The sequence below is a fragment of the Canis lupus genome, chromosome 13 (assembly GCF_048164855.1).
Source record: "Canis lupus baileyi chromosome 13, mCanLup2.hap1, whole genome shotgun sequence".
NCBI lineage: Eukaryota > Metazoa > Chordata > Mammalia > Carnivora > Canidae > Canis > Canis lupus.
Window position 1 is genome coordinate 2,195,287 of NC_132850.1, and position 19,127 is coordinate 2,214,413.

At 49.6% G+C, this 19,127-nt stretch overlaps 1 protein-coding gene across 2 annotated transcripts in view; it reads right to left on the reverse strand.

Annotated features, from left to right (window-relative positions):
- The window catches only part of RIMKLA (ribosomal modification protein rimK like family member A), a 35,287-nt gene that overhangs the window by 11,822 nt on the left and 4,338 nt on the right, over positions 1 to 19,127 (reverse strand). For both annotated transcript variants that reach the window (XM_072771643.1, XM_072771644.1), the window contains exons 2-3: positions 5,719 to 5,949; positions 1,228 to 1,314 (exon numbers count right to left, since the gene is read on the reverse strand). In XM_072771643.1, the coding sequence (XP_072627744.1) occupies positions 1,228 to 1,314; positions 5,719 to 5,949 (318 nt within the window). The remainder of the gene's footprint in view (positions 1 to 1,227; positions 1,315 to 5,718; positions 5,950 to 19,127) is intronic.

Here is a 19,127-nt window from a genome sequence, read left to right on the forward strand (position 1 = left end):
TCGGGCACAAGCAGGTGCTGGGTGAGCTTGCCTCGGAGGTTGTCACCTTGCGATGCAACCGTCTCCACCCTGTGCACGCTGCAGCTCCTTGGGAGCAGCAGTGCCTGTGTCCAGTCCATGTCGCCACCCAGTCCCCAAAGCAGGACCCCCTCGGCACTTGTCTGTCCCAGGTGCCTCCCCTCACTGCAGTCGCCCTGGGGTCACATCGGCAGGTACCTGCCCTCACGTTGCGGGGAAACCTCCCTGCTGCATGACTGCCCCTCTCAGTTCCCGGTCCCTGCTATGCCCCAAGCACTGGAGCAGGTGTCGGGGACAGAGGCAAGGGGCCGGGTTCCTGCCGCCGAGCAGCCTGCAGCCAGCGAGGGAAAAGGGCACAAACACCTGTGACTGTGTTAGAGGCGTGGACAAAGTGCCATGGAAACACAAGGGGAGAGCAAATCACTCTGCTGCCAGAGAGGGAGGGGGACCTGGGCTGGGCAGGGGGGAGGAAACAACAGTGGAGGGGGCAAGTCAGCTGGGGCGGCCCTTCACGGGTGAGCGGAAGTCACCAGAGGCCGGAGGAAGATGGCCTTGCCAGCAAAGGGAAGAGAGCAGAGGTTTAAAGAAAAGAAAATCCAGGGGGATTCCTGGGTGGCTCAGCGGTTGAGCACCTGCCTTCAGCCCAGGGTGTGACCCCGGGGTCCTGGGATCGAGTCCCGCATCGGGCCCCCTGAATGGAGCCTGCTTCTCCCTCTGCCTGTGTCTCTGCCTCTCTCTGTGTGTCTCTCATGAATAAATAAATAAAATATTAAAAAAAATAATAAAGAAAAAAGAAAAGAAAACCCATGGTCTAGGTTGTGAAGGAGAAGGGGTCTGCAGCGGGTTAGGGAGGGCTGACGCGGCCAGAGGGGCTGCCGAGGAAGGCTGAAGCTTCGGGGCCTTCGGAGCTATGGTGAGGAACATGGACTTCGTGGAACAGGCCACGAGGCCCGTGGGAGGGCGTGTTTTTAGCGAGGGAAGGACAGGAACAGGTGGGTCAGAGGATGAGTCCCTAAGAAGAGAGGATGCCCTGGCGGCGAGGTGGGGGAGGCCAGTCAGTCCAGTCAGGAGCCTGCTGCCCAGGCCAGGGCGGGAATGACAAGGGTCTGAGGAAGCAAGGACAGGGGGACAGAGGAGGGGACAGAGGGAAGGACCCCGAGCCCCTCCGGGGGGCCCCACTTCTCCCGGCAGACGAGGAGCAGCACTGACCCCGGTGTCCTCGCGTGCTCTTCACCACGACCGGGTAGCCCAGGGGCTCGGCTTCGTCAATCATTTTTGAAAAGTCTTCATGGCCACCTGCCGAGAAAGGGTGAAAGTCAGTGCAGGTGAGGCCGGAGCGGTCGGCCCAGCGCGGCCCCTCGTGCGAATCCTCCCCAGGCCTCCAGGTCCTCCCATGAAAGCAGCTCAACCCCCGTGACACCCGTGGGAGCAGGCAGGGGAGGCAACCGACGCGGATCGAGGACGTGGGTGTGCCGGGGGCTCCCGCAGTCCGCAGTCCGCAGTCCTGACAAGGCCCGGGCAGGGCGCGCACCCCAGCTCCGCGGCTGTGGCCCCCCCACGCCGTAACGGTTGGAATAAAACCACGGCGGGGCTGTGCACACACACACACACACACACACACACACACACACACACACGATCAGGGGCGGGAAGAAGGTACCAACAGTCGGTTTTACTAGAAGGGAACTCCGGGGACGCCGTGGGGCTCCGCTAAGCGTCTCGGTCGCGGTCTCATGGGAGGTGACATGGGTCTCATGGGAGGTGACATCTGACACTGCTGGAGGCCCCCTCTGCCCCTCCCCCGACTCGCATTCCCTCTCACCCTCACTCTCTCTCAAATAAATAAATAAATCTTTAAAAAAAAAGAAGAAAGCAGGAACTCCTGCAGTCCGTGCCTCCTTTGCTGCCCTGCCCGCGGCTCCCCTGCGGTGTGTGAACTTCTGTCTCCTCTGTGTCCCCAGCCCGTGCCACCAGCCCCCACCTGGCTGGGATGCCCCACATTTGGTGGCCCGTATGGGGAAGGTCGGATGCCCAGGGCCCTCCCTGGCAGGGCCTCAGCCTGGTGCACCCTGGGGAACTGATGACTTCCCAGGGGGAGGTTACCCCTTGGTGAGGACCCTTAGCCCCAGGGGGACCCACCAGATTGCCCCACCCCGAAAGGGTGAGGGATGTCCCCCCTCGCCCTCCCTCCCTCCTTCCCTTTTTGGCCTGTGGGTGGTCTGACCCCTGTACTGCTCCTCGGACAGCAGAAGGTCTCTGGCCAGGGCAGCTCCCCGGGGGGCCTGGAGGTCTGAGGGCAAACAGGTCGGCCTACCTGGGCCCGTGAAAGCCAGGGGCCCTGTCTTCTCCTCTCCCACTCCGTCCCCCGAGGTCTCCAACCTGAGGAGTAATTGGCAGTGGAAGCTCTTCCCCAGTGAATCCACACATTAGGGACTCGGTGGGGACCCTTTCCTGATGCGCCTGCCTCTCAGCTGCCTGGCTTCTTTCAGGCCCCCTGGTATTCCTTTTGTTCCCTCCGATCCAGCTGCCATTCTAATCGACAGGCAAACAATGTTCCCAAGTGTCTGAGTAAATCCCACAATTGCACGTACAAATGACGATTCAATAAGGACCCCAGCCCATCAGAGGCTCCCCGCCCCCAAAATCCCATGGACCTGGCCGCCAAGGAATTTCATTCCCACCTCCAATCAGCACAGTGATATAATACATGCTCTGCTCTGTAACTGCACAGAACCCCTGAGGGACCGACAAGTTGCGTTGTTTTTTTTTTAAAGATTTTATTTATTCATTCATGAGAGACACAGAGACGCAGGCAGAGGGAGAAGCAGGCTCCATGCAGGGAGCCCGACGTGGGACTCGATCCCAGGTCTCCAGGATCACGAGCTGAGCCCAAGGCAGACACTCAACCACTGGGCCACCCAGGCATCCCTGACTGACGAGTTTGGATAGGGACAGCATAGCCCCCTGCCAGCATGAAGAAGCTACTGAAGACGGGACCTCTGCCCAAATGCCAAAGATCTGCCCTGGTTGATCTGTCAGGGGGATGTAGAGACTGCTTTTAGGCAATGGGCTTGAGCGATGAGGGCCTGAGTCAGGTAGAAGGGCCCACAGTGACCCTCTAGTTGGACCCTCTTACTGGAACAGGCTCATTAGGTGACCCACCTCAAAATATCCACAAGCCCTAGCTGACCAACGGGACAACCAGGCACAGGAACCAAAGGAAAAGACAATTCCATACGTTCCCATATCCCCCTCACCCCCCTTAACTACAGTCCCCGCCAACCCCCCCACCACTGCCTCCAGGCCGATGACCATGTCTCCTTTGCTGTCCTGCCTGCTGCTCCCTTGCAGTGCACTCAACAAACTTCTATCTCCTTAAAAACGCAAAAAAAGGGAACCCCTACTTCCTGACATCGCTGACCTATTTACCTCCTCTCTAGCTATCCTTTTTCCCTTCCCTATAAAACAGTGAGAGAGGGGTCCTGCTTACTCAAGGCCATCCCTGCACCTGTGCTTCATACCCCTTTCCCTCCCGCCTCCTCGGGGGTCGGGCACCACTAAGCTCCCTCTAGAGGGTCTCCAACCTCCTAGTTCCATTGCCATTTTAAACACGCTCGACTCTCCCCCATCTTTGACAAATAAGATTCCTTGCCCCTGCCCCGCCCCTTAATGACAACCTTGAACCCCCACCATCAAGCTACTCAAACCGGTTTGCATTGTCTCACTTCTCATTCATTCCCTCGGCCTCCCTCGACAGTGGCTTTTCTCCCCATCACTAAACTGAAGTCTCTGCTGCTAAATCCAACACACGTCTCGTCTCGGTGCTTATGTTACTTGTCCTTTCAGAACCAGACCACAGGGGTGCTGTGCGGCGGGGGGGGGGGGGGGGGGGGGGGGGAGGGCGGGCGGCGGGGGGTTGCTCAGCGGTTGAGCATCTGCCTTCAGCTCTGGTCATGATCCGGGGTCCTGGGATCGAGTCCTGCATCGGGCTCCATGCTCCCCAGGTGGGAGCCTGCTTCTCCCTCACCCTCTACTCCTCTACCTCGCTTGTGCTCACTCGTTCTCGCTTACTCTCTCTCAAATAAATAAAATCTTTAAAAACAAAACCAAACCAGACAATACCTTTAATTATACCATCCTTCCTGGAATGTTCTTTCATTGGCATCTGTCCTCTCTCCTCTCCCTCTTCACCACTCCTGCTTGGTCTCCTGGACACGTTCCTCTTCCTTGACCCACTCTCGAAAGGGTTCCCTCTTGAATCCTCTCACTAAATTTTATTTATTGTGGTAAAATATGCAGAAAATTTACCACTTTAGGTGTTCAGTTCAGCCCTCTCTTCATTCTATACGTTCCCCTGAGCAATCTCACTCATTCTTGTGACTTTGCTTAACGGAGCAAAGGTTTCCAAATCCCCTCCTAGACGACAGCTCTCTCAGGAGCTCCAGATCCATTTATCTGCTGCCTACAGAATACACTTGCTTATACTATGGACATCTCAAAACAACAAGCCTCAAACAGAAATCATCTCTGCCCGATAACCTCTCACTCCCTACCCACCAACCTGTTTCTCCCCTCATGCTTCTCATCTCTGTGAATGTTTGCTTTCACATCTGGTTGCCCAAATCGGAAACCAGAGTCACTCGATTGCTCTGTAGACTCCTCATATCCAGCCAGTCGTTACGTCCTGTTACTGCGATCTCCTTCGTAATTCCCAATGTGTTCACTTACCTTCATTCTTATTATGGCCCCCTTATTTTATTATTTTTTAAAAATATTTTATTTATTTCCTTGAGAGAGGGAGAAAGAGAAAGAGATAGAGGGAGCACAAGTAGGGAGAGCAGCAGAGGGAGAGGAAGAAGCAGACTCCCCTCTGAGCAAGGAGCCAGATGTGGGGCTCGATCCCAGGACCTCAGGATCATGGCCTGAGCTGAAGGCAGACGCTTGACCTACTGAGCCACCCAGGTGCTCCCGGTCCCCTTAGTTTAGATCATCACCGCTCACTTGGATAGTTTAAAAAGCCCATCACCACATATCCTGTCGCCCTGGTCTGAGTCTTTCCTCACAGAACAGCCAAAGTGATATTCCGAACTCCCATCAGGCCACCTCCTTGCTTACCACCCTGTTATCCTCAGGAGTCATCCTGATCCACTTCACAGACTCTACACCTACAAACTACTCAGAATACCACCCATCTGTCATCTAGGCCGATCCAGATTCTGCTCTGGGCTCAGGTTACTCCCCATCCCTGCTGCTTCAGCTGGATAACTTCAGCTGAGTTTAGATATTCTCTCTTTCAGGAAACCCTCCTCCATGTCTCCCGAGCTGCATGTGGAGCCCTCCGGGGTATCCTGTCCCACATCACGCTCACTCATCAGGGCACTCACCACTGCCCTGACACTTGCTGTCCTCCACCACTGACAGCGGTGATGAACTGGGACTGCCTTCAGGGCAGGACTCTCTCAGTCCCTGCTATAGCCCAGGACCTAGGATGGTGGCCGCCACAAAGCGCGTACCACAAACATACGGAACGAGTGAATTACAGACACAGGGGGCGACCGTGGTAAAGACCCAAGATGTTGAGTCACCTAAGATGAACAAATGCACACTGAAAACCAACAAGACCTAGAGTGCTTTGGGGGAGGGAAAACCTAGCGATGCAGGTGCTTTGGAAAGGTAAGTTCCAATCCCAGGGACACTCACCATAGGAGAAGGTGTCTGGCATGGGAACCCCATGTCCAGCCAGCTCTTGGAAAGTCCAGAACTTGTTGACGCAGTTTAAGATGCTCTGTGGGCGGTTGACCAGGCGGCAGCCCAGCTTCTCCAGGTGGCGCAGGACCGTGATGTCGCTGTCTGACTGCACGGAGGGCGTGGGCACCCGCACGAGCACCACATCTGGGAAAGTGGTGAGCGCCTTCTGGTTCAGCTGAAGGCCTGCAATTGAAGGACAAGAGTGAGCTCTGTGCTGGCCGTGGTCTAGTCCCTCCAGAAGAACTGGCTCCAACCGACTCCTCAAGATTGAACCCAGCAGGAAGACAGCCTTGAAAACGGCACTGGGAATCCTGTAGTAGCCAGAGGGCTACAGTCAGTGCCACACTCCACACAAATGGGCAGAACATGATTATGAGGAAATGCAAAAGAACGAACAGGAAAAAAAAGAGAGAGAGAGAGAGAGAGAGAGAGAGAAGCAGCAGATCAAGAATAATCCAAGTTAGAAGATTCCACAGAGGAGAGATAAGATAGCACAGCACCTTCCTTCCATGTAGCCCTAGTGTCACTCCAAGTGTAAGGGGTTGGGAGGCTGGAGACGTAATGAAAGGGAAGCAGTGCAGCTCACTTAAGGGATCCTTATTAGTCTTTTATGACTTAACCTTTTAAAGTCTGTCTAGGGGCGCCTGGGTGGCTCAGTCGGTTAAGCATCCGCCTTTGGCTCTGGTCATGATCCCAGGGATCAAGTCCTGGGATCAAGTCCCTTACTTCCTGCTCAGCAGGGAATCTGCTTCTCCTTCTACCCCTGCCCCCTACTCATGTTCTCTCTCTCTCAAATAAATAAATAAAATCTTTACAGAAAAAAAAAAGTCTGTCTGAAGGGGTACCCTGCTGGCTCAGTCAGTAGAGGATGCAACTCTTGATCTTGGGGTCATGAGTTTGGGCCCCACATTGGGCACAGAGACTACTTAAAAAAAAAAAAGTAAAAGTCTGTCTGGAAAATTATATAACTGCTTAAATGATTTTTATGACTATAATGAATGCAAACATGCCAATGTTAAGTAGAAAAAAAACAGGACACAAAATCATAAATACAGTTAGAAAAGACTAGAAGGAAATATATCGACATTTTAACAATGGGTAATGGGATGATGGGTGATTTCCTACTTTACACTTATCTGTATTTTGCAAAGTGTCTCCAAGTGCATATTACCTTTAGAACAACAACAAAAATCTTTTTTTAAAAAATCAATCTATAAAAAAAAATTTTAAATAAATAAATAAATAATCAATCTAGGGCAGCCCTGGTGGGCTCAGCGGTTTAGTGCCGCCTTCAGCCCAAGCCGTGATCCTGGAGCCCCGGGATCGAGTCCCACGTTGGGCTCCCTGTGAGGAGCCTGCTTCTCCCTCTGCCTGTGTCTCTGCCTCTCTCTGTCTCTGTGTCTCTCATGCATAAATAAATAAAATATTTTAAAAAATCAATCTACAAAAATCAATTTAGTATCAAACAAAACTAGAATGTACCCAAAGACAAGCAGTCCATATAATGAAAGGACCTGCGCTTGTATTACACTTGGAAACTGGGAGTATTGGCTTGAAGTAAAGACTCAGAGGATCACGAGTTCAGTCTTGACGTATCTGTAGGGCTTCCATGCAGAAGACTGGTTTGGTTGGTCTTCTCTGACCCCAAGGACACAGCTATCCATAAGCATTATTTTGTCTGTCAGTGCCTGGTGCATGACAGGCACCTGATGTTTGCTAAATTGTTCAGAAGCCACAGGGAGGTAGATTTGGAACCACAGAGACAGGAAATGGGATGGACAGGGCGATGAGATGTGAGTTCAGGGAATTACTAGGTCGGTTTGGTGAGCCTTAAAGGAGTCTCTAAAAGGCTCTAAAGAGGACCTTTTAAACAGTTTCAGAACCATCTTATAAACAGGCTTTAACTTAAGTGCTTTCTGTTCTGCAAGCGCTGTGCCACACCACCAGATAATTCCGAGAACACAAAAAATGCTAATGAAACGTTAGTATTTCTCCACTGGGGGATGAATAATATTAATATAAAAACACAAAGCAAAACAAAACAAAAGGAAGCAAACAGAAACCAAAACCACAAAGGTACTATATCATCTAGCTTGCCCAGTTTCCCCCCCCTCTTCTAAGAGTTGTTCCATCAATTTAACAAAAGGGGGCAGGTGTGATCATTAAGATAAACTGTTCTCGGGACTTCTGCAAACAGTGTGAACCCCAGGAACTGGAACATAATTCTCAGGTGATGACTTATAAAAGAGCATTTGGGTTATCTTCACTCTGCCGTCAGAAAACAGAATCATTTATATGTTTTTTTTTCCTTTGCCACCTACAGCCCCCGGAGAAAAGAATATAAAAGGAGAAAAAAGTAAACTCTGTATTAGTGTCCTCAAAAGTGACAGGAGAAGAAAGAAAGACAGGTATCCAGTGGGTGAGAATGGTGAGTAAACACTCAGGGCAGAAGCGACAGCCCGGGACGACATCACGCGACGAGGGAATATGTGCAACTGTGCTCTGGAAAGTACACAGAGCCACCCACACGTGGGGTGCTGGCATCGCCACTGCACACACACACTCTACCGAGCAGGGTAGGACAATTTATGGAGCTTTGCACCTCCTGATGAGAGAAAAATGGCTTTGCAACAGAAAAGTGACCTAGAGAAATGAGAAGCAGCAGAAATGTCTGGCTTTCCAATCCCAACATGAGGCCACAGACGAACAGTTAAACTTCTAAATGGGAAGAAAAGAATTCAGTCGTTTCTGGAAATACCAACCACAGGTGGACGGAGACAGCTCAGCCTCAAGCAGATTCACAGACACCTAGGAAGTCTTACCAGAACTTCATCTCTCTTCTCCAAAGGTAAATCTTTGGGCCTGGCTCATTCCAACTGAAGCCTTCAATAAATGAAGAATGGAATGGGTTAAAGCGGAGTTGGAAAGGCTCTACACCAAGCAGTTAGACAGGTGTGGGCTCTGAGCCTCCAGCTCCGTGTCGAGGGACCCGACAGGTTTAGGAACACCTCTGCACCACTGGCTCCTCTGCCGCCCACGTTCACGGCTCCAGCATTCCTGCTCTGGGCATCTTCGCCTGCCCTGCACATTTCTGTTCTCTTTGCCATCTAAACCCAGGGAAGTCACCAATTCCACAAGGAGCAGACAAGAGGCTGCCACTCTCCCCCGTGGCTCCAGTGCAAACAGCGCTTCCACTCGGCCATGGCCAAGAACAGCTTGGGTGCGTAAGGCTGGCTCCTGGCAAACCTGCTGAGACCTTGAGCCACTTAGTAATGGCTCTCCCCCCATCCCCACCCCATCCATATCTGCTCTCAGGGAAAGACCTGATAAACTTAATACAGGATGCAGCTTAAATGGGTCACCTTTCCCAGAGTCCTTAGCACTTCCACTGCAATCTATAGGCCTCAAGCCAAGGGAATGAAGAGCTGATGCAGGATACCAGGGCGGGCAGGGCTCTGCTTGGCTGCCAGTGGATGGAGGGAAGAGGCTCGTGCCCCCAAATAACAAAAGATTTCATGTGACTAAGTGGCCCCGTGCTCTTGGGCATCACCTTGACTTGGGGAACAGGGCAGGAGGGAGGGAGTAGAGTTGTTTCTGGAATATTTTTCGGGGTCTCCCAGACTCCTACAATGGGCTTGAAATGTACTGTTTAGCCTCAAACTACCTTTTTTTTTTTTTTAAATTAAACCACTCTGTCCCCAAATGGGTCACTAAGATAGTAAAAAAGGTCAAACCTCAAACTAATTAGTACAGTGACCAACAGCCAACCCAGCCACAACAATATTTTCTCCATTACTTCTACAAACAATAATCTACTTTCGTGGATCGTTATGGGCTAATGTCCTTTTGATACCTGTTATTTATGTTTGGAAATATTTTACTGCATTAAAAACAAGTAGGGGGGGGATGCCTGGGTGGCTCAGTGGTTTAGCGCCTGCCTTCGCCCCAGGGCATGATCCTGGAGCCCCGAGATCAAGTCCTGCGTCAGCCTCCCTGCATGGAGCCTGCTTCTCCCTCTGCCTGTGTCTCTGCCTCTCTCTCTCTCTCTCTCTCTCTCCGTGTCTCTCTCATGAATAAATAAATAAAATCTTAAAAAAAAAAAAAAAAACAAGTAGGAAAGGGGGACAACTTTCCCCAAACACCTGGGCCTGTTCTTTTCTAACTCGTGTATCAGGTTGGATTGAGTCTATTAAACTTGACTTTTGGGATTCCCTGGGTGGTGCAGCGGTTTGGCGCCTGCCTTTGGCCCAGGGCACGATCCTGGAGACCCAGAATCGAATCCCACGTCAGGCTCCCAGTGCATGGAGCCTGCTTCTCCCTCTGCCTGTGTCTCTGCCTCTCTCTCTCTCTCTCTCTGTGACTATCATAAATAAATAAATTTTTTAAAAAACTTGACTTTCACATTGTGCAATAGCAAAGAAATGTACTCTATGATACAGAGAAATAGTCTTAGAAAGAAGCAAATCATTCTTGGAAAGTAGAGCTCTAGAAATTAAAACCCATCCTCAAAAAAAATAAAAAATAAAAAATAAAAAAATTAAAACCCATTCTCAATCATTCCCTCCCATAGAGAGAAGTAGAAGCATGGCTAGTCAGAGGTGCGGACGTTCAGATCTGAATCAGGTTAGCGTTTCTATTGAGCGTCTGTTGTATTTTAGGTACTGTGCTAAGTAAGACCCTTCACATATATTATCTCATTTAAATGAAAAATTTCTTGGGGCACCTGGCTGGTTCAGTCCATAGAGCACGCAGCTCTTGATTTCAAGGTTGTGAATTTGAGACCCATATTGGGTGTAGAGATTACTTTGAAAAAAAAAATTAGGGGTGCCTGGGTGGCACAGTCAGTTAAGCACCCAACTCTTGGTTTCGACTCTGTGATCTCAGGGTCCGGAGACCAAACCCCGCGTCGGGATCCTCGCTCAGCAGAGTCTACTTAGTGTTTTTCTCTCCTTCTGCTCTGCTCTGTCCCCTCCACTCTCTCTCTCTAAAATAAATAAATAAATCTTTTTAAAAAATGAAATAAATAAACAAAAGATTTCTTGCCATAGGGATCCCTGTAATAGATCTGACTTTAAAAGTCTCCATGTTGGGATCCCTGGGTGGCACAGTGGATCGAATCCCACGTCAGGCTCCCAGTGCATGGAGCCTGCTTCTCCCTCTGCCTGGGTCTCTGCCTCTCTCTCTCTCTGTGTAACTATCATAAATAAATAAATAAATAAATAATTAAAAAAAAAAAAAGTCTCCGTGTTGACAGAAAACAAATGCATCATGGGTCACGATCCTTCCAACCCGTGTGTACCTGTGCACACACCCTGGGCTTCACAGGAGAAAGCTTCAAAAGTAAACTGGCTTTTGGTGTACTAGAAAAAAAACCTTCATGTACAAAGCAAGCAGCAGAAATAAGAAAATCTGAGGACACAATAGCATGACAGCAAGCAAGGACCTCACGGCAGCTTTAAGAACCCCTATATTTTAACAGGATCATGTAACCGTGGCTGGCACTGAAGCTCTGGAAGTTGTCAGGAAGGAATCGACAATATAAATAAAGTAAGTGGATAATTCACGGAGAGCTTTACATGATCTCCTTGCATTACGAGGGAGAGGTGCCATGTGAAACACGATCTGGCTCGTGTCAAATCATGCTCCAGGTTTCCCTGGTTTCTTTCTACCTTTCACCCACCACTTTCTCATAAGGAAGTTATTTTTATTTTATTTTATTTTATTTATTTTTATTTTTAAGGACATGCTATCCCCACTCCACCTTCCTCTTTTTTTTTTCCACCTTCCTCTTAAAGTCCTTTGTTACAACGCCCCAAGAAATCTTACCTCCACCTCATTAAAACCCACAGTCATCATGTGGCCACTTTTGTTCTCTACCAACTGCTGTTTTCAGGTCACTTAATTCACTTCAACCTTTATTGAACTGTTGGGATGAGTCACACTGTTAAGCAGGAATACCAAGCTGAACCGGGGGATCTCTGTCTACGAGGAGACTCTAAGCTCCTCGTATTGGAGGACACATAAACACAACTTGAATATTCATTCAGTCCAGCACTCGACACGTCCGTTTAGCAGTATTTATTTAGCACCTACTCTGGGCCAAGTCGTGTTAGTTTGGGCACCCCCAGAAGCACGCCCCGAGACAAGTGCAAGAAGTTTATTAATAGGGGGGTAATTTCAGGAAACGCGGGTGGGGGAGTAGAGGAGGGAATGTGGCAAATACAGGGTGTGCTATCAAGTGAGGGCGACTGGGGCTTAATCCTGCTGCATAAAAATAAGAAATGGTTAGTGCATGAGGCTCTGTTAGTTATCCCACCCTAGTGGGGAGGGGACTGATCATTAGCCTACACCGTGTCTGTCTTTGGTTGAAAGCTGCACTAGTAGTTTCCTGGCCCTCCTGGCTTTGCATGCATCTGGGGGCCCACATCAGAGAAAGCCTTCAGACAGAGCTTCAGGTGCCCAGGTTAGACTTGGGGCCCCAGTGCCATCAAATGGTAAGGGCAGCAGAGACATGGGAGGGCCACTGACAGCTAAGGAACAGCCACCAGCTTAAAGGCTGGGCCTGGGGGTGGAGGGGTGATTCCTGGAACTTAAGAAAGACAACACACAATCGTGATGAATGCTGCTGCTGCTGTGTGCAGAGCATCTTGGCGTCAGGAAGTTATCAGTCTGGTTTGGGCAGCGGGTGGGGAGAGGAGGCGACCGACTGTAATTCAACAGAAGTGGCCTAACAGGCCCCTGTATCAGGGCAGAGTGACAGCAGGGGCACAGGGAGCAGGGAGTGATCGTCTCTGGGAATCAAGAATAGTTTCAGAAAGGAGATGTTGACTCATGGTGCCTCTGGGCTCAGAAGAAATGTGTAAAACCAACAAATGCATAATGACTACCTCTCAGGAAGAAATCCGCCGTCAGGCCTGGCACCTTCGAGGCCCCGAGCTGAGGGATATCTCAGGGCGAGTGTATTTACCAAGGCCCCGCAAGAGGTAGAGTGCACTTGCGCTGAAAGCTGATCACGGTCAAGCGGACAAAGCACTGGCCTCCAAGTCAGAGACTTGATTTAATTCCTTGTTGTCATTCGACAGCTTGGCAACACGCACGTCTCTCGGGTGTCAGTTTGCTCTTCTGCAAAATGGAAGGGTCCCAGGACCTGGAAGCCACCCCCAGGCTCCCCCGCTCCACTCACCAATGCGAGCTTCCCTGCAACCACGAAGATGAATTTCGTCAAGCCCTTTATCCCTTTTGTGTATCGGTCACCCTACACTCCAGTCTCCAAAGCCCCCTTGTTTCTGGAGATGCCAACCTCCCACCCCCCAGCTCTGACACTGTCTTTTCTACTCCCCCTTCCATCCTTCCCACCGTTGAGGTGTCCTCCGGGACTCAAGGGCAGCAGATCCTCTATCCTGGACCTCCCTGGTGAGTGTCCCTTCGCCTCCTTTCCCGAGGGCAGCGGATCCCCGGCTCTCCCCAGCTTCCCCAACGTCCCTTCCCAGCTGTGGCATTCTCATTCCCTGGCACCTGGGATTCCTACCCAAGGGAGGGATGCCCCTGGCTCCTCACAGAGGCTTCCAGACCATCCTCCTCTCTCTCCCCTCAAACTCCCAGCTTGGCCCTCATCACTCCACCTGTGTGGGTCATCCAGGGACCCAGCCACCCCCCTCGGTCCCTCCCTGAAGCTTTAGCTCCTGACTTACGACTCCCCACGGGGTCAGAGCTAGTGGTGATGTGATCTCAATATTCCTGTGCAAGTCTTCCAGTACCCAGGCCCCTATTTCCTGAATTCATTTCCTCCAAAGATGCTGTCTACCACCCCACCCTGGCCACCACTCCGGGTTAGTCTAGACATGATGCACTTACCCTAATTCAGTTTTCAATCACTGTCTCCCATCTTTCCAGCATGCTCTCTCTAGTACCCCAGCTCCAGCCCAACGTTGACCCCCCCAGGAACTACCATGGATGGATGCCCACCTTTTCACTGTCTCTCACTTCCCCTTTTAACCTATTTAAATTCCATGGTCAAACACCATAGCATGCATCTTCAAATCTACGGTACATCCTCAAATCTTGCACCTGCTTCTTGCTTGGCTAAACCATATCCCTGGTTAGACTGATCCAAATCTGCCTATTTTGTGTGCGCTCCTGTGCAACGGAATATGGAGAAAAAATACATAACCCTGCTGACTGGTCTCAAGGGCATCCTTACTGCTGCCTGGCAAGCACCCTATTTCCCTGGTCCATTCACTCTCCCTGACCCAGACAACAATTTCACTTTCTCTTCTTGCTACTTCCTCCCTCCTTCATCCTTCTCACTCTTCCTATCGCAATGAGAAACTGAAACAATCAGAAAGGAACCTGTCTACGAGCCCCTACAAGCACATCTACCCGCCTGCCGACACCTGGGTCGTACAGGTTATCTTCTCTTTTATTATAACGGCTGAAGTGTCCTTGCTCCTAGCTTAGGCCAATTCCTTAAAATATGCAATAGATCCCAACCCCTTCCACTCAAAGCACTGCTCCAGCAATTCCCCCCCTCTCCCCTGCATCACCGATCTCTCTGCTGGATCACTCACTCGAGCATACAACATGCTGTTATGTCTTCTTTAAGAAAAGCTTCTCGGGATCCCTGGGTGGCGCAGCGGTTTGGCGCCTGCCTTTGGCCCAGGGCGCGATCCTGGAGACCCGGGATCGAATCCCACGTCAGGCTCCCAGTGCATGGAGCCTGCTTCTGCCTCTGCCTGTGTCTCTGCCTCTCTCTCTCTGTGTGTGTGACTATCATAAATAAATCAAAAAAAAAAAAAAAAGAAAAAAAAAAAAAGAAAAGCTTCTCAAAGCCATCCCCCCTTTGGGTGAGGTCTTAGTCAGCTCAGGTTGCTATAACAAAATACCACAGACTGGGGGTGGGGGGGCTTAAACAAGAGAAATTTATTTCTCACAGTTTGGAGACTGGAAATCTGATATCAGGGTGCCAGCATGACTGAGCTCTGGTGAGGGCTCTGTTCCTGACTTGCAGACAGCTACCTTCTTGCTGTCTTGTCTAACCTTTTTTTTTTTTAAAGATTTTATTTATTCATAAGAGATACAGAGAGAGAGAGAGAGAGAGGGAGAGAGAGGGAGGCAGAAACACAGGCAGAGGGAGAGGCATGCCCCATGCAGGGAGCCTGATGTGGGACTCGATCCTAGGACTCGATCCTGGGACTCCAGGATCATGCCCTGGGCCGAAGCAGGCAACAAAACGCTGAGCCACCCAGGCGTCCCTGTCTTGTTTAACCTTAGAAGGCAGAGAGGGAGAGAAAATTTGGGGGAGAAACACAATTCAGTTCACAGCAGGCTATCAACCCACTTTTCACCTTCCTTTTATAACAAAACTCCTAAGACAGTGTAGCATATCTGCTGGTTTCCGTTACTTCATGAAACTTCTCTTATCAGGGACACTAATGCTAAGGCCACATTGCTAAATCCAATGGTCCATTCTCACTCCTCACCTGACTTGATCTACCAGCAAAATCTGACACCATTTGATCACATCTTCCTTCTTAAAATACTCCCACCATTTGGCTTCCAGGACACCATTCACTCCTGGATTTCTTCATCCCTTATTCTTAGGATTCTTTGTTGGCTGCTCCCCCTCTCCCCAACCACTCTCAGGGAGCGCCCCAGAGCTCAGTCCTTGGACTTCTTCTCTCTTCTATCTGTAGTCACTCCCTTGATAGGTAAATGGAGATGCTTCTAATTTTGATCTCTTCAGGCCAGGGCTTTCCTTGGTATCCCAAATAATATGAAACTGTCTACTTGACATTTCCACTTGGATGTCTAATGGGCATCTCACACTCAGTCCTGATCCTCACCATCTGCCCAAACTTACTCCTACATCCTTTCGATACCAGTAAATGGCAAACTTGATTCTTCTAGCTGCTCAGGCCAGACACACTGGAGTCCTCCTTGACTAGTCTTCCCTGAACATCCAACATCTGATCCAGTAGGCAAATCCTGACAACTCTGTCTTCAAAATCTATCCCAAATCCAGTCACCTTGCACATCCTCCCCTGAAATCATTCTCTTCCAACAATCATCTCTCACCTGAACCTCAGCAATCTTCCTGCCTCTGCCTTTGCTATACCATCAGTCTGTTCTCAACACAGTGACCAAAATGACCCTGTGACCATAGGGCAGATCACGTCACTCCTCCACTCAAAATCCTTCAACGGAGTCCCAGTTCATCCAAAGTAAAATACAAAGTCCTTCCATGACCAGGACACCTGGATGGCACAGTCAGTTAACTGTCTAACTCCTGACCTCAGCTCTTGGGACTGTAAAGTCAAGCCCAGCGTTGGGTTCCACACTAGGCATGGAGCCTACTAAAAACAAAAGTCCTTCCAAGGCACTATATATTGGCTTTTCTCCCCTCATCCTCTTCTCTGGCCCTCCTTCCTAATGCTTATCCCTTGGTTCATGCTGCTCTGGCCACAGAATGCTTTGTTGTTCCCTCTTGCTGACACTACTCTAATCCCAGATACCTATTTTTTTTTTTAAAGAGTTCATTTATTTCTTTGAGACAGAGAGATGGGAGACAGCACAAGCAGCAGGGTATAAGGGGCAGAGCGAGAGGAAGAAATAGACTCCCCAAGGATGCCTGGGTGGCTCAGCAGTTAAGCTTCTGCCTTCAGCTCAGGGTGTGACCCTGGAGTCCCAGGATCGAGTCCCACATTGGGCTCCCTGCATGGAGCCTGCTTTTCCCTCTGCCCATGTCTCTGCTTCTCTCTATGTCTCTCATGAATAAATAAATAAAATCTTTAAAAAAAATGATAAAAAAGAAAGATTCCCCACTGAGCAAGCCCAACTTGGAGTCCAATCCCAGGACCCCAGGATCATGACTTGAGCCAAAGGCAGATGCTTAACTGAGCCACCCAGGATCCCCTAATCCCAGATTGCTAAATGGCTTGCTTCCTCACCAACTTCAGGTCTTTGCTTAAACAACATCTCCTATATGAGGACCGCCCCAGCCACCCTATCTAAACTTGCATCCCCTCCCCTACCTCTAGAAAGTCTATCCCCCGATCCCCCTTCCCTGCTTTTTCCTCCTTAGCCCTTTTCACTAACCTCCCACATATTTTACATTTTTGTTTGTATCTTCTCTCTGCCATCTAGGCTGTAATTTCCTGGAGAGGAAGAGATTCCTGCCTTTTTGTTCTGGCACCTAGAATGATACCTTATACATAATAGGTAATCAACAGGTATTTGTTGACAAAATGAGTGAATGAAATCTTAACAATGAGGATGGAGACTCTGTTCTTACTCTTCATTATATCTCTAGTACCTAGCACAGGCTTGGCACAGACTGGGCAGGCAACAGCTGTTGAATGGGCAGGACGGTTGTGAAGATTAAGGCACATAAAAGATATGGAAACATTAATAATAACAAAGTCACAGAAATAAAGAACCACTATTCCTGTCAGTTCCTAAATGCACAGTAGCTTAAATTTCTTACTTTCTCATGGGGCAGGCAGTCTTCTTGAGTTTCTTTTTTCTTTTTTTTTTTTTTTTAATTTTCTTTATTTATTTTGACAGAGCACACACACAGCAGGGAGCAGCAGGCAGAGGGAGAGGGAGAAGCAGACTCCCCACTGTGCAGGGAGCGTGACATGGGGCTCGAGCCCAGGACCCTGAGATCATGACCTGAGCTGAAGGCAGATGCTTAACCCACTGAGCCACCCCGGGTCCCCTGAGTTTCTTTTTAACAGCAAAGGATCAAACAGAAATACAGTGAAAGCTTCAGTGGCATGCTGTCGGTTTGGGTTAAAATAATATAAACCTTAATAAGGTGAAGTCTCTTAGCAAAGTGGGCAAGGTGGTGCAGGAGAAGCCACTGGAGAAGGGGGTAGAATGAGGTGAGGCTAGCTCTGACATACAAGCCGTCCCTGGACTCCCTGTTAGTAAGGGGGATGCCAAGGAGGAGGTGTGGATGGATGGGAATGACACGGACTTCCCTGATGGCTCTACGCCTTCCACCAGGCAAGCCTAACAAATTTGGTGGAAGTGTTATGGTAGCAGCAAGAGGCAGTCCAGAAATCTGTAAGTAAGGCTTTGAGATCTACTAAGGATTCCAACCTACTGGTTCTAGAACTCTCTCTGACACAGTTGATGAAGTAGCCCTAAAAACTACTGCTAGAATCATAAACTACACATCCAGTCCATCCTCAGTCCTTGAGATTAGCCCACGGATGTAAACGTGGACCCACAGCGCAGAGCATATCCATTCAGTGTTCACAGCAGCTTAGAAACAGTACATGGTAGATGCTTCCATCCGCTCTCTGACTTTTCCACGAGTCCCGTATGATTGTTCATTCAGATGACACAGTGTCAGGCCCGGGCCCGTGGCAGACAGCGAGGCCAAAGACCAACCTCTGTGCCCTCGGGTAGCACGGGACCCTTCCTTGTCTGCTCGTACCTCCTGGCACAGCAACGGGACTCCTTCCTTCTTCTGTGAGGCCTCTGTTGTCTTCTGGAAGGCTGCAAGACCACCATTTCTTCCAATTAAGTTCAGACCCCACCCACCCAAACATTTAAATCTTACTCAACTGATCGCAGAGAACCAAGGAAAAGTAGCCCAGACACCTTTAGAACCTGACCCGGGGGCGCCTGGGTGGCTCAGTCTGTTGAGCACCTGACTCTCGGTTTCGGCTCAGGTCATGATCTCATGGGTCCTGGGATCGTGGGGCTCTGTGCTCAGTGGGGAGCCTGCCTGAGAGACTCTCTTCCTCTGCCTCTCCCCCAACTCATAGGCATGCATCTACACACGTGCTCTCTCCAAATAAGTAAATCTTAAATAAATTAATTAAATTTTAAAAAAGAAAAAAAAAGAATCTGACCTAGAAATCACCATATGGCCACCAAGGTTTCAGCTCTGAAAGGAAGGCAAGGAATGCTGAATCATTCTGCTCCTAAGAGACTAACTATTACACACCCTCATTTCCAGGTCAGACGCATTGTTTTGGTCTTGATGCCTATCCCTGAGTTTGTGACTATACTTATTTCTTGAGACAAGAAATTGTCATTGTCAAGGCTCATGGGTGGCCAAAGAACTTAATTTGCACTAATGACTCTGCCCTCGCAGACAAAAAACATTTACACATCCAACCATGATCTCCCAAACAGAACCTAATTATGGTAAAAGTCTCATATGCTTCAAATTAGCCTCTCAGGCCCTTCACTCAATCATCCAAACATAAACTGGAGGCCTACTGTGTGCCAGTTGCGGAGCACACATCTGAGGGATTCCCAGTCATTTAGGGAGAGACAACAAACTTTGTAAACAGATAAATTACAATAAAATTTGATGGATGCTATTTTAAAAGGATATACAGTGT